Genomic DNA, 15,142 nt, shown 5'->3' with positions numbered 1-15,142 from the left:
GGGTGGGGGAATGCATGTCTGATAGTAACATTGTACAGGGTGAGGGAATGCATGTCTGATAATAACATTGTACAGGGTGAGGGAATGCATGTCTGATAGTAACATTGTACAGGGTGAGGGAATGCATGTCTGATAGTAACATTGTACAGGGTGAGGGAATGCATGTCTGATAGTAACATTGTACAGGGTGAGGGAATGCATGTCTGATAATAACATTGTACAGGGTGAGGGAATGCATGTCTGATAGTAACATTGTACAGGGTGAGGGAATGCATGTGTGATAACATTGTACAGGGTGAGGGAATGCATGTCTGATAATAACATTGTACAGGGTGAGGGAATGCATGTCTGATAATAACATTGTACAGGGTGAGGGAATGCAAGTCTGATAACATTGTACAGGGTGAGGGAATGCATGTCTGATAATAACATTGTACAGGGTGAGGGAATGCATGTCTGATAATAACATTGTACAGGGTGAGGGAATGCATGTCTGATAATAACATTGTACAGGGTGAGGGAATGCATGTGTGATAACATTGTACAGGGTGAGGGAATGCATGTGTGATAACATTGTACAGGGTGAGGGAATGCATGTGTGATAACATTGTACAGGGTGAGGGAATGCATGTGTGATAACATTGTACAGGGTGAGGGAATGCATGTCTGATAATAACATTGTACAGGGTGAGGGAATGCATGTCTGATAGTAACATTGTACAGGGTGAGGGAATGCATGTCTGATAATAACATTGTACAGGGTGAGGGAATGCATGTCTGATAGTAACATTGTACAGGGTGAGGGAATGCATGTGTGATAACATTGTACAGGGTGAGGGAATGCATGTCTGATAATAACATTGTACAGGGTGAGGGAATGCATGTGTGATAACATTGTACAGGGTGAGGGAATGCATGTGTGATAACATTGTACAGGGTGAGGGAATGCATGTGTGATAACATTGTACAGGGTGAGGGAATGCATGTGTGATAACATTGTACAGGGTGAGGGAATGCATGTGTGATAACATTGTACAGGGTGAGGGAATGCATGTCTGATAATAACATTGTACAGGGAATGCATGTCTGATAATAACATTGTACAGGGTGAGGGAATGCATGTATTTGATAACATTGTAAAGGGTGAGGGAATGCATGTCTGATAATAACATTGCACAGGGTGAGGGAACGCATGTCTGATAACATTGTACTGGGTAAACAAATGCATATCTCTGATAGTAACACTGTACCGGGTGAGGGAACACATGTCTGAAAGTAACATTGTACAGGGTGAGGGAAAGCATTATTATTTATATAGCACCAGCAAATTACCTAGCGCTGTACTTTGATTACACTGTACTGGGTGAGAGAATGCAAACCTATGATAACACTGGGCTGGGTGAGGGAATGCATGTCTGTGATATTGACACTGGACTGGGTGATGGAATGCATGTCTGTGATAATGACACTGGACTGGGTGAGGGAATGCATGTCCGTGATAATGACACCGGACTGGGTGAGAGAATGCAAGCCTATGATAACACTGGGCTGGGTGAGGGAATGCATGTCTATGATATTGACACTGGACTGGGTGATGGAATGCATGTCTGTGATAATGACACTGGACTGGGTGAGGGAATGCATGTCTGTGATAATTATTATTATTATTATTATTATTATTGCAATTTATATAGCGCCAACAGATTCCGTAGCGCTTTACAATATTATGAGAAGGGATTTAACTATAAATAGGACAATTACAAATAAACTTACAGGAACAATAGGTTGAAAAGGACCCTGCTCGATCGAGCTTACATTCTATAGGAGGTGGGGTGTAAAACACATTAGGACAGGAATTTACAATCAAATAAGGTGGGCTGCCCTTTAGGAGAGGGCAAGAGACAGGTATGTGAGGTAAAGGTTAGTCTTGGAGGCCATATGCTTTCCTAAAGAGATGGGTTTTAAGGCACTTCTTAAAAGATGCAAGACTAGGGGAGAGTCTGATGGCGGTAGGCAGGCTATTCCATAGGAAGGGAGCCGCCCGCGAGAAGTCCTGCAAGCGCGAGTTGGCCGTACGAGTGCGGACAACGGACAGGAGGTGGTCACGGGCAGAGCGGAGAGACCGAGAAGGGACATACCTATGGATCTGTGAGGAGATATAAGAGGGGCTAGAGTTGTTCAGTGCTTTATAGGTGTGAGTTAGTACCTTGAATTGACTCCTATAGCATACAGGAAGCCAATGTAAGGACTGGCAGAGGGGAGAGGTGTGAGAGAAACGACTAGAGAGGAAAATCAGTCTAGCAGCAGCGTTCATTACGGACTGTAGGGGTGCAGTACGGCTTTTGGGAAGACCAATCAGGAGAGGGTTACAGTAATCCATGCGGGAGATTACCAGAGCATGGACAAGCTCCTTGGTAGTATCTGGTGCAAGAAAGGGGCGGATGCGGGCTATGTTTTTAAGATGGAATCTACAGGATTTGGCAACATGCTGGATGTGAGGCTCAAAGGTGAGACCAGAGTCAAGTATGACGCCAAGACACTGGACTGGGTGAGGGAATGCATGTCTGTGATAATGACACTGGACTGGGTGAGGGAATGCATGTCCGTGATAATGACACCGGACTGGGTGAGAGAATGCAAGCCTATGATAACACTGGGCTGGGTGAGGGAATGCATGTCTGTGATAATGACACTGGACTGGGTGATGGAATGCATGTCTGTGATAATGACACTGGACTGGGTGAGGGAATGCATGTCTGTGATATTGACACTGGACTGGGTGAGGGAATGCATGTCTGTGATATTGACACTGGACTGGGTGAGGGAATGCAGGTCTGTGATATTGACACTGGACTGGGTGAGGGAATGCATGTCTGTGATAATGACACTGGACTGGGTGAGGGAATGCATGTCTGTGATATTGACACTGGACTGGGTGAGGGAATGCATGTCTGTGATAATGACACTGGACTGGGTGAGGGAATGCATGTCTGTGATATTGACACTGGACTGGGTGAGGGAATGCATGTCTGTGATAATGACACTGGACTGGGTTAGGGAATGCATGTCTGTGATAATGACACTGGACTGGGTGAGGGAATGCATGATTGAAATAACATTTTAGGAATGACTGGCTTCGATAGTAACACATTACAAGAATTCATTTAGAACTGCACCCAGTGAAAAGCTTCAGCAAAACGAATGGTTCTAAGATACACCCATTCTGCATGCCAAGAATCATAATATACTGAGAATAAAGAAATTGGACACTTACAAACTTCCTCTTCTGGGGAGGCTTAGTTCCTTCTGAAAGAGAGAGGAAAAAAGTATTAGACAAATAATGGAAATGAGAAATTAGTCGTATTTTGTTGTGACCGCGTTAATGGCAATACACACAGAACAACCAAGATCTGGATAACTAGATTTTTTTTTTTTTTTTTATTCTTTATTTTTGGCAGTGCAGCAGTACTTACAACATTTGTCAGTGACAGAAATAAAGTACATCATGATTATACATTAGTCAGCGTTGTTACATACAAAGGGTTAAAGCATACTGCACTGTTTTATAAGTAAAGTAACATATATAACATTCATGAACAGAGTAATTACACATCTCAGTTTGCATGACTGAACATCCCACAATGACCGCGCTAAGCCTCCCCTATCTGGGCAGGAGGGGGGACGTCACCTCTGTTCGAGGTGCCGGTCAAGCTTGAGAGGTTGTTGGTTTGATGTCTACGCTTCTAATATAAGTACCATTGTCAAAATATAGGTTGGCTGTGGGCAACCATGTCGGGTTATCCATTTTAGCCCTAGGGATGTGTGTCGTAGGCCGATTAGGGTGAATCTAGCGTGGGTCTGAAGAACAAGGGCTCTTGTGGCTCGTTGAGTACACTAGTGGTATGCTAGGGCCAGGACCTCTATGGCCTGCTGTGGTGAGTGGCCGCCTATTAGTGTAACTTATCAGGATGTTTAAGTGTAGGGGTTGCATAATTGTAGCTCCCCTCGGTGTAAGTATAGTACTGCTTGGGGGGTTCCGTCTCCCTCTTTATTGCTATTGTGTCGGTTATCTTTATGGTAAACTGCTAAGGGTAGGATGCTACGTAGCTTTATGGAAATATCCGGCGTGTAATGGGGGAGACAAGGCTGTTTGTAAGTGACAGCGTTAACCAATACTTATAGGTCAATGTACCCTCACCAAGATAGCTACACTAATTTGTACTAGCCGGACAGCTGCTTGGAGACCTTCCTAATCTGCTGTACTCACTTTCTTAGCCATGTAGATATTTAAACCGCGTGTAGAAGAGTACGATAGTGGGATTTCACGTGAGCTCCTAATGTAATCAAGGGAGATAAACTCCTGCAAAAGGTAGCCTTGTTTTTGTTTTGCAGCAGGCTGAATGAAACATTGCATGTGCAGTAAATCGTCAATTAAAGGAATAAGATAGCAACTGGTACCCTGACAGAGGATGGTAATCTGTACCCTAAGTGAAACAGCAGGTATAGTATAGCGTGTGTTAGAGATCAGAAGTAAATTATCGAACAATACAAGTGCAGAGTATCGGCAATGAAAGACATAAGATGGTAGTATGTCCCCTAAGTGAAACAACAGGTATGGTATCACGTGTAATAGAGACCAGAATTAAATTATCGAACAATGCATGTGCAGGATATCGGTAAGGAGAGACATCAGAATTAAATTATAGAGCAATGTATGTGCAGGATGTCGGCAGTTAAAGACATAGGATGGTAATATGTACCCGAAGCGAAACATCAGTTATGGTATCACGTGTGATATAGATCAGAATTAGGTTATAGGATCCAGCATAAATAGGAGTTGTCATATTAATCACATTCTAGTTGCCATGTAACCTGGTCTGACACTTTGATAAAACGGTATATAACATTACAGACATTGAAAATTAGAATGCAAAATCAAGGTTTATGCAATTTAAAGGTCAGTCTCATTAGAGGATACCTGATGAACTGAGCTGCGGAATTGGCTAATAATGAACTATTACACTGGCTGAGAGGCCACGCTCCAGATCAGTGGGAAGCAGTCCTTGGTTAGTCAGTGTGGTTCAAGCAGTCGTTCAGTGGTATGATGGTACCGCCTGATGGACAGCCGGTGTGGTCTGCCGGTAAGTTAAGGCGAGTTTTGGTCTCTGCTCTGGTGTGGTCCGCTCTGGCCGGGTGTCAGGTTGGTCTCCTCCGCCGTCATTCCTTTTGGTTGCAGCATTGACTGGTAGTCCCAGCGTGTTAAAAACCTTGGTTGGGACTTCCCCTGCTGACAAGGCCAGTACAGATTCGCCGTGGGGTATTACCAGTGTTCCGGACGCTCCCCATCTGTACCGGATTCCGTGGTCTCTGAGGGCTCTTGTGATCGGTTGAAATCTGCGGCGCTCCGCTAACACCGAGAATGGTAAGTCATCAAAAAGTTTTATATGACTGTTGTCCACAGCCACCGTGTCCTGGTTTCTGGAGCGGGACAGGAGGGCCGTCTTGACCGAGATGTCTCGTGTGATCACGATGGTGTCTCTTGGGGCGTCTGCAGGGGCTGTAGGGGCTTTCCGGATTCGAAACGCCGATATCAGGGGCTGTGCTCCGTTCACCGCCTGCACCCCCAATGCTCCGGCTACTTTGGTTGCAAAGTTCATCAAGGCCTCCTGGTTCACAGACTCTGGAATGCCTCGAAGCCTGATATTTCTCTTGCGGTGCCTGGCCTCCAGAGACGTGACCGTGTTAGTAAGTCTTTGGATCTGCAGGGACATGGCCTGTATTTGGGTTTGGGACTGCTATTAAGCCGTCTCGTTCCTTCCCTCTGGATTCCACCTCATCTACGCGGCGGGTCAGGGTAGTGATTTCAGTCTGAACCCCCGCAAGGTCCGCTTTCCACACCGCCCGTAGGTCTAATAAAAGTTGCTTGATGTCCCCCTTAGTGGACGGGGAGGCATCCGTATCAGAGTCTGCCCTCTGATGCACTCCACTCAATGCTTTCGGAGCCCCAATATCTTCTTCCTCCATGGAGTCTTCTGAGGTGCTGGAGCCTCGTGCTGTGGCGGGGGCCATCTTCTGGATAACTAGATTTTTTAATCCGGCAAATAAAAATGGCTACTAATCATTTTTCATATTTTGCATGTGGTGTTTATAAAAGAAAGCTCTAAGCACCATAAACATTACATCTCAGTAAAATGGATGTGGTTCTCAGTGTCCCTTTACTAGCTTATAACAAAATAAAAAAACAAAATAAAAAAAATTATATCTATATATACATACAAAATAAAATTATATTTCACAACAGTGCAATTTCCCCCAATAATCCTTCTGAACAAATATGGGGAAGCTTTGTTTTGTGTGAGCTCACGTACAACAAGCCCCAAATGGTCACCAAGGAAATACAGACTGACTATTGAACACCGAATGCAAAAATACAACGGAATACTTGAACAGGACAATTTCACAACACGTTATCCAACATGAAATAAAATGTCCCATAAACAAACGTGTACTAAGAATAGTTTCATTCACTACAGTATTCAAAAAACTAACATCACATTGAAAGATTACAAGCAATTACTTTTATTTTCCTTTATATAGCAGCCTCTCTAACAGGAAAAAAAGCCATTTCATACAACCTTCAATATAACAATTTGCTGACAAACAGGATCTGAACATTAACATTTTATTCTGGAGATTCTAAATGATAGATGATTTTTCACTGAATCTGTAATCTAGTGTTAACACGCAGATCTCCGAGTCACCATTAGATGGCACAGTTGGAACTAAAAAAAGTAAACGTGCTCAACGCTTAGAAAGTGAATATTCTGGAATTTTGTCTGAACGGAGATTAAGCCAGCAGAGCATTTCACAGAATTTCCTATTCATATAATTAACAGTGTTACACACCCTTCACTGCTGACCATAACACAGGCAGGATTACAGAGGAAGCTTGACTTATTTTTATTTTTTTCTTATTACAGGTACGAGGAGAGCAATATAAACATAGGCACTATTAATACACAGCCACACATGGAATCCAATTATCAGTATAGCCGTGTGAGACGGAATTATAGAAAAACATAGAACATGTACAAACATCATCAGATTTGTGGCTTCATCTCACGGGTTCCTTTCATTACTATAACTGGTCCATCAGGCCATGAGAGTATGTGACACAAATTAGTGTTAAGAGAAAGGCTTAGCGGACATTGGTGTAAATGGCATATCAAGGAAACAATAGGGACAACACTGCAAAATTAACTAGTGGCAATGGCACAAAAACAAGGCATTGGAACAGGGCTTGGGTGAGAATTAGTATTTCAAAGGACAAAATGAAATCACATGAAAGCCAGAAGCAAGGACACTTATTAAATTATGTGCAGGAATCGGCATTGTATTAACTTTAATCAACTCAAGCCCTCGTGCACATTGGACTCTGCCGAGATAAACATAGAATGTATTGTCAAATGGATGGAGAGAAACTAATCTCTCACACGGACACACGGACACACCAACCAAGCTGGCAATGAAGATCTTAAACAGCACACCAGCTGCAACCAAGATGGATTTGGACTGGAAGAATAAAAATATTTCTTATAAACCAATCAACCATGCAGGTAAGTTGTGTTATTCTAAACATACACCCTATGAGAACATTGAAAAGTATCGCTTAGGTAGGAGATAAGGAGATTTAAGTTTGTTCCGTCCAAGTCACATGGGGCTGAATGAATGTTTTACATTTAGTGTACCCTAACATCTCCCCAGAGTGTAAGCTGTAATAATCAGGGCTCTCAATACCTTTTAATAACCATTATCTACAATGTGTTAGCGCTTATCCATTCCAAAGTGTGGCTTTAGACATCTATACAAAAAATAAATCAAGTGTTCAGAGGTTTTACTGGATCAGCGTTTTTTTTTATTATTATTATTTATTTATTTTGTACTAATTACACTGTGGCTTTCTGTTTTGAGCACTAAAACAGATGACATCAAATACAGAAGAATATCAGCATTGAGATAACATGAATGAATGGCTTCCACAGAATAGATACGCTATATCTAAACAAGTCATATTAGCAGGGCTCAACATTTCCACTGGCCGATAGACATTGGCGAGTTTAGATTTTGCCCTTGGAGGTAAACGATGGTTTGCAAAGGTATTAGTATGAAATCGGACATCTGTATTGATCTAAAAACATTTTACAATTACAATGTCCCTTAAAATATATACATACACACCAAATAAGTAGAGGGACAAAAAATACAGTAGCAAAACATTACATTTACACTAGAAAAGTGATGGCATGAAAAAAAAAAAAAAAACATAAATATGATATTAAGTAGTCTCAGCTGACCTATTCACAGCTATACAGACATCCATTAAGACTTGATATAAGAGGGGAAAGCTATGTCATCGCCGTACAAAGCAATGAATATCTTATGTAATGCTTTTAACAAGGCACTTTTCACCATTATTAGAATTAAAATAAATCCCGGATAGATTCTGGATACATAGAATAGCTCAAATTGCCATCAAGAAGTTATATTACTTGATAGTTTGCCAAGAGTTGGATCAATACAAGTATTAGGGATATGATGCTTCAATATAAAGACAACACAGAATTTAAGGAAATAATGAAGGTTTTATACCATCTCATTTTTCAAGAGATATTATAATTAAGTGTTAAATAGAATTTATCATAGAAAACTGTTAAAGTTTTTGGTTTTTTTAAATAATCCGAGAAATGTTAAAACAATTTCTGGGGTTTACAGACACATTACTAAACTTGAACAGTTAAACTGCGTTGTTATTTGAAAATGCTGGGGGTCCAAAATGACGAAAGATTAAATTTCAAAGCAGCCCTTACCCACAAGAATCCATCAGCCTGGTCGGCCCACCTTTACCAATTCAGGCTGCCGAAGAATGAAGGAACTGGTAAGAGGTACGCAGTGCTCCATATCTGTGACTGCTTATGAGTGGATGCACGTTAGCTGTCAATAAATGGATATTAAATCCTCAGATTAAACTCTAACACGCTTTTGAAACCCTGTGCAGAATCAAGGTCACCAATATAATCCTATAAACAGATGTTTACTCTCAATATCATATCACAGGACCAAAAGCTTGTCAGTCACTAGTGTATTGTATAAACCTCTTCCGTAGCTAATGAACAAATATCTAGTCTATATGAGTGACCGCAGAGAAGTTCACAATTAAAAGATACTCCCAGCTTCTCTGTAAGAACACACAATCACTGGAGGGGTGTTTACATTGGTCACATTATTAACAGTTCCTACTATTACCCCAGTAAATGCTACTAAAGTGTTTTCAGGGTTCACAGTGTGCTGATTGTGCATCAGCAACCAGAATGACTGCTTGATTTTGTATTAAATACAAATTGCTTTGTAAGGGGCAGCTTTTCTTTAATTTATCCATGGGAGTGATATCCAACAAAGGACATTAAAAGAAACTAGAAGAGTTAGCTATAAACGGTAAGAAAGAGGCACGGGAAAGCCTGTATCAGTACTATTTGAGATTGCAAACTGTTTATGAAAATAACCTTATTCTTATTACAAAAGAAAATTAATCTGCAAATACCGCTACCATGTGCCACTGGCAAATCATGGCTTACTATAGGTTGGCATCGTCCTTGTCCCACCACTAACACAAGGTCGACGGTGTGTTGAACCAGCGAGCGTGCGTACTGCGAGATAAGATATCTATCATTATTGAGGTTACATATGCAGCCAATAAGGAAATGCTATCCAATTACAAAATGCAGGAGTTTTAATTAAGGATTAAATCGAGAAGAAAAGCTCTTAGCTAATTACATTACAAAAGCTGTCTGCCTTCCTTACATTAATAAATCTTTACTTAAAGCTCTCTGCAGATTGCCAAACACAGAGCTCTGGGCTTTAACAGCCCTTCTCACTTAGTCTGTTCAGTCTCAAAACCCTTAATAAAACCAATTTGCCAAAAGGAAATTAAATCAATGTGAAATGACATAGCCAAAGATAAGGGCTGGTAGTGATATATTGCATTCATAAGACTGGCCTCCATAAAGCACAAACCACCAAAAAGACTGCAATGTAAATAACAAAGAATGGCTAAATATCTCCATTATTCCCCCCCATTGGAAAATAAACCATTTTAAGGAAACATGGCTACAGCTGTACACAGAAAGTTAATTCCTGGCTAGTCATTAACTTTCAAATGCACAAAGGAAATTCATTAAGGGACCAGATTTATTTTTCTCAATCAGTATAAAAGGTCTAAATTGTAACTGTTAGTGCACCTACTACCAGCCAGTTTTACTCTGCTGTACATACAGCAAATAAATAACCGTAATTTGGGGGCGTGTATATTTTACAATCGTTGACCCTTGTTTGGTCTTTACTGAATAGTGAACGAGATATGAAACATGTCAATTCTGCTTGTGTATTTATATACAGTATATAATCACACACGTTTGCAGTTCTTATATAGCGTCCTTATCCAGCAATTATACAGTCACCAAAGACTAATGACAAACAGTCACAGCATGCACTACCCACTGGAGCAGAGTAGAAATCTCCAAATTCCTAACTACCCCAATGTGTCCAATGACTGCTTGAGAAACAAACACTCCACTGAAGGTTACAGATACATATTGTAGCTATTTACAAGCTTTGTTACAAATTGCTATTTGTAACTGGCCCTTTAAATGGAAAATTGCCCTGCTTCCCTGGACTGTGGAGAAGCCTATTTGCCAGCCTCCTTCCTCATGACTATGGCCCCTGGAAGATTGTGCCCCTGAAAACTTATTAACTTTTATTGGGTGTGTATGGCCCTTTAAGAACCGTCTGGGGACATATTGTGACTTTGCTGAACAATGCCCCTTTAAGACTATGTCCCCAGACTGTAAAATAACTTGCCCCTGGCTCTCTCCCTCTTGGTTCAGTAAATAGGGCTTACTGAACCAAGTACCACACAGGCGGACCACCCAGAAGTTAAAGTGTGCAGGCAATTTACCTCCCAGGCTGTGAGGTTACTGCAGGTTAATTGCACGTGGCGGCAGCCATCTTTGTTCATTCGAATGCGGTCAGCGGTGTATGCTAAAGATTCTGTGGAACTGAAATCGGCTACACATTTTGCCGAACACCGCTGACCCTTACCTTCTTCTACACTTCGTTTTTCAGCTCCAGAGACTAAGTCCCGTTCGAAATGGGACTTAGTCGTTTTTTCGGCATGAAATTGACCGGCCGCACAGTCCAAATCTATGGAACTGTTTTGGGCAGGAAATTGTGCTTGCGGTCGGTCATAAAGGGACCTCCAGCTAACTTTTGATCCGCTGGAGGGATTTGGCTGATTTTTGGAAGTGTTTATGTTTGATGTATGCTGAGTCTGAATATGTAATTTTTATGGAGATTGAATGTATAGTTTTAAAGTTACAGTGTATGTGTGAAAACTGTATTTTTACTGTATGCTATAATTATGTTATATGTTTATCTGAGGGGAGGAGACGTGGGGGTGGTACCATGTATGTGATTGGTTAATTTCATCCTCCCCCTGGGAGTGTCCTGTGGAGGAAAGACGAGACAGGGGGGATATGATAGAAACATTTAAATACATAAAGGGAATCAACACAGTACCACAACAAGAGGACATAGTCTTAAATTAGAGGGACAAAGGTTTAAAAATAATATCAGGAAGTATTATTTTACTGAGAGGGTGGTGGATGCATGGAATAGCCTTCCAGCTGAAGTGGTAGAGGTTAACACAGTGAGGGAGTTTAAGCATGCGTGGGATAGGTATAAGGCTATCCTAACTATAAGATAAGGCCAGGGACTAATGAAAGTATTTAGAAAATTGGGCAGACTAGATGGGCCGAATGGTTCTTATCTGCAGTCACATTCTATGTTTCTATGTTTCTATGTGTACCTTTTTGTAATAAAAAGCAGGCTGGGTGTCCCAGTCCTCAGTTCTTCTTGACCCTTCAAAACGTAGCCTCGTCTCGTTATTGGAGGGAATTGCTGTATCACACTGGGGATTGCTATGCTCTGCATATTCCCCTGAGCTTAATCACTTCGCTCTTTTAAGAGCTTGTTCCGGATACGCTCTCCTGGAGGAGAGGTCTTCCCCACACGGTCCTGGAGGACAGAAACTGATCCAGGGTGGAAGGAAGACGGCGCGGCTCCAGTTAAGCTACGGCGGTTGTGGAGTCTGCGGTGGTTGTGGTGTCATCTGCAGTGCTTGGCGTCCTCTGAGAGCGCTAGGAGCATCCATCAACGGAGGGTACTCGGTCGGAGTACACGGAGCTCCGTTACACTTTTATTATTTAATTGGAAAAAGGCCAGAAAGGCTTATTGTTACAATGTTGTTATAATTGTTTATTTTATGTAATGAGGAAAAAAAGAGGTCACTGAACACCCTGAGCTTTGGCTTCCACTGTCAGAGGGCTTGGTTGGTAAACTGCAATGGTATTATCTTCTGTCCCAATCTCTTTACTTTGTATAAAAAAATAAACATAAATTAGCTGTAATAAACAGGCCCAGGACCGCAGTCATTGTATAGTGTATTTATTATAATATACACAGACATATATATACAAAGACAATCAAAACTAGTCAGCCCCCATTGAGAATCAGGTTTATTGTCAAAATTTACACTTTCTGCTGTTATCAATTAACAAATCAAATAAAAAGCAATTAAATGTCTCAACACAACAAATGATTAAAGTGAATTCCCCCAAATTCAACTGAAAATGCAACTTCTAATGCAAGGCTCAACAAATCCTAGGCGCCAGGTCACCATTGCAACTCGAAAGGTGACTGCCCGTGGGAGCCCCGAAGCATCACCGAGTCTTGAAAAAAGTCCGGCAAGGACTGAAACGTCGACACTTCTTTGTATTACTTGATGCTTGAATAAACAGCACGATTAGAAATATTATTGAGTCCTGTGAGTGCACTTCAACAAGAACTTATATATATGTATTAAGGCCGTTTGGCCTGTATTTGTGGGAGGGGCTTAAATTAATTCACTCCCCTATTTAACGGACACCCCTTACCTGACTTATATCGCTTGAGGTCAGCATCAGAATGACCCTCCCACCCACTCCTCATTTCAACACTTTCTCTTTTCTTTCCATTTACTGTACTTTCTTACTCCTTGGTGGGCCCTCTTTATTTACAGGCCTACCGTATCGTCGGTCTCGGCACACCACAACCGACTTGCTCCCTTTAAACTATCCTACGCTTATGCTGGATCCTTACTCCATATAGGCTATTTGCCCCTTACACAAATAAATATATATAAAATTATTCAAGCTCCGAACATACCGCTGATCTATTGGGTCGACAAGTATTAGTTTTGTTTCATTGCTCCACAGAACAGAATCCCAATCCTTCTGTGCCTTATTGATAGGATTGTGAGCATATTGGAGCCAACTCAAGGATTTTTCTTTTTGTACCCTGTTCCTTGTTTGTGAAAGGCAATGATCTCTTCTCTTAACTTTGTGGACCATTCTTTTAAATAAGCCATATTTCTAACATGCAGTCAGTTGTAACACTCAACAAACCCCTAGCCAGTTCAGGTATTTCAAATGTTCCAACTCAAGCACACCTGGTGCATGAAGCCCTTGCTTAGTTGTGTCAGATATGTTTTGCATATTTGTGCTGATGTGAGGTATTCTATTCAGGGGGTTGAAATATTTTGATATTGGAGAAGTCATAAGTTGCATTTTCCATTGAATTTGGGGAACCCATTTTAAGCATTTGTTCTGTTGAGCTATTTAAAATAAAATTGGGGTAGAATAATTTTAATTACGTGTGTGTGTGTGACGTAGAACTATGACAGGAAGCGCTGATGATGCAGGAAATTTATTCTTTGATTACATTACAATGTGAATGCCACATGTGGAATACAATATAATGATGTTATTGGCACATATCTGGACAGACTCACTAAACATACAGAGTGATGTTATTAGCAGTGACGCATATACGGTGTAACTATGCATTGGAGAGAATGCTGAATGCTTGAAGGGTTACGCAAACCACCAGGATACCTTCTGCTATTAGAAGTAGGTGGGACTCATCCCTGTCACACAAGACTCTGGCAGCCAGGAATTTTGTGCAAAATGTGTGTCCTCAGCGAGCACAACAAGTCAATGCTCATTTACGGATTATAATAAATATACAGTTAAAAAGGGTTGGAGAGACCCTTTAATAAGAACATATTCGCTATTGTTGCAAGCATTTATAAAGCATAAACACATTCCACAGCACTGTAAATCAGGGATAATAGACAGTATAGCACAAACTAATATAAAAGGAATAAAGAAGCCGGCCTTTGAGCTACGATCTATTTTTTTTTTTAATTCTTTATTTTTGTAGTGCATAAGCTGATAACAGGTTGTTGCGAGGTACCCCAAAGGCATTCCTCCAACGCATAAAAGACATTTGAAACATACAGGTACATGCAGCATCAAGCACAATTTTTATATTTAGAGATTTTGCTTTGAGATGCAGAAGTTATAGGCTTAATAACTTTCAACTTGTAAATATAGAAGAGATAAAAATAACTGTAAATATATAAAACTGACATTACATCCTCTGCGTGTCTGCGCTATATGATATTGGGTTGCATCTTGAGGATCTATGTTGCGCTACGTGTGTGCCAAAGCGCTTGAATCAAAGCTGGAATGAGCTCAGTGTTTGTGGCTTTAGTAGGGATAAATGTGTAGGGGGGGTAGTTCGGCTTTGGTACGGCTTAGCAAGTTTGCCTACGGAGCCAGAGAAATAATTACAGAGCTTAATAAACAGATAAAACTTTCATAAATTCTATAACTGTCAGTTATGACATGAAGAAACAGTTCGTTCAGACGGTGTCAAGCTGGAGGATCCGCCGACTCCGCCAATGCCCGTCTTGGGACAAATGGAGGAATGTCCTCTACTGCCCGCATGCTTCTGTCCCGTGGAGGTAGGGTTCCCGTCGAGACTCCCAATGCGTGAAGGAAGGCAGGAGCGTCTTGGAGTTGCGAGAGTGGGAACTTCTTGCCGTTTTTCTCTGCCACTAGGTGGTGCGGGCCCCATCTGTACGGGATTTCAGCCTCTCTCAGAAGCTTTGTAGTGGAGCGGAGTGATTGCCTCCAGTGCATGGTAG

At 41.4% G+C, this 15,142-nt stretch overlaps 1 protein-coding gene across 3 annotated transcripts in view; it reads right to left on the bottom strand.

Moving 5' to 3' along the window:
• Positions 1-15,142, bottom strand: part of MAST2 (microtubule associated serine/threonine kinase 2) — a 220,067-nt gene that overhangs the window by 125,608 nt on the left and 79,317 nt on the right. For all 3 annotated transcript variants that reach the window (XM_063427730.1, XM_063427731.1, XM_063427734.1), the window contains one exon: positions 3,275-3,306. In XM_063427730.1, the coding sequence (XP_063283800.1) occupies positions 3,275-3,306 (32 nt within the window). The remainder of the gene's footprint in view (positions 1-3,274; positions 3,307-15,142) is intronic.

The sequence above is a fragment of the Pelobates fuscus genome, chromosome 7 (genome assembly GCF_036172605.1).
Source record: "Pelobates fuscus isolate aPelFus1 chromosome 7, aPelFus1.pri, whole genome shotgun sequence".
NCBI lineage: Eukaryota > Metazoa > Chordata > Amphibia > Anura > Pelobatidae > Pelobates > Pelobates fuscus.
Note: the sequence above shows the minus strand (reverse complement) of the source record. Positions and strands in the feature narration are given on the sequence as shown.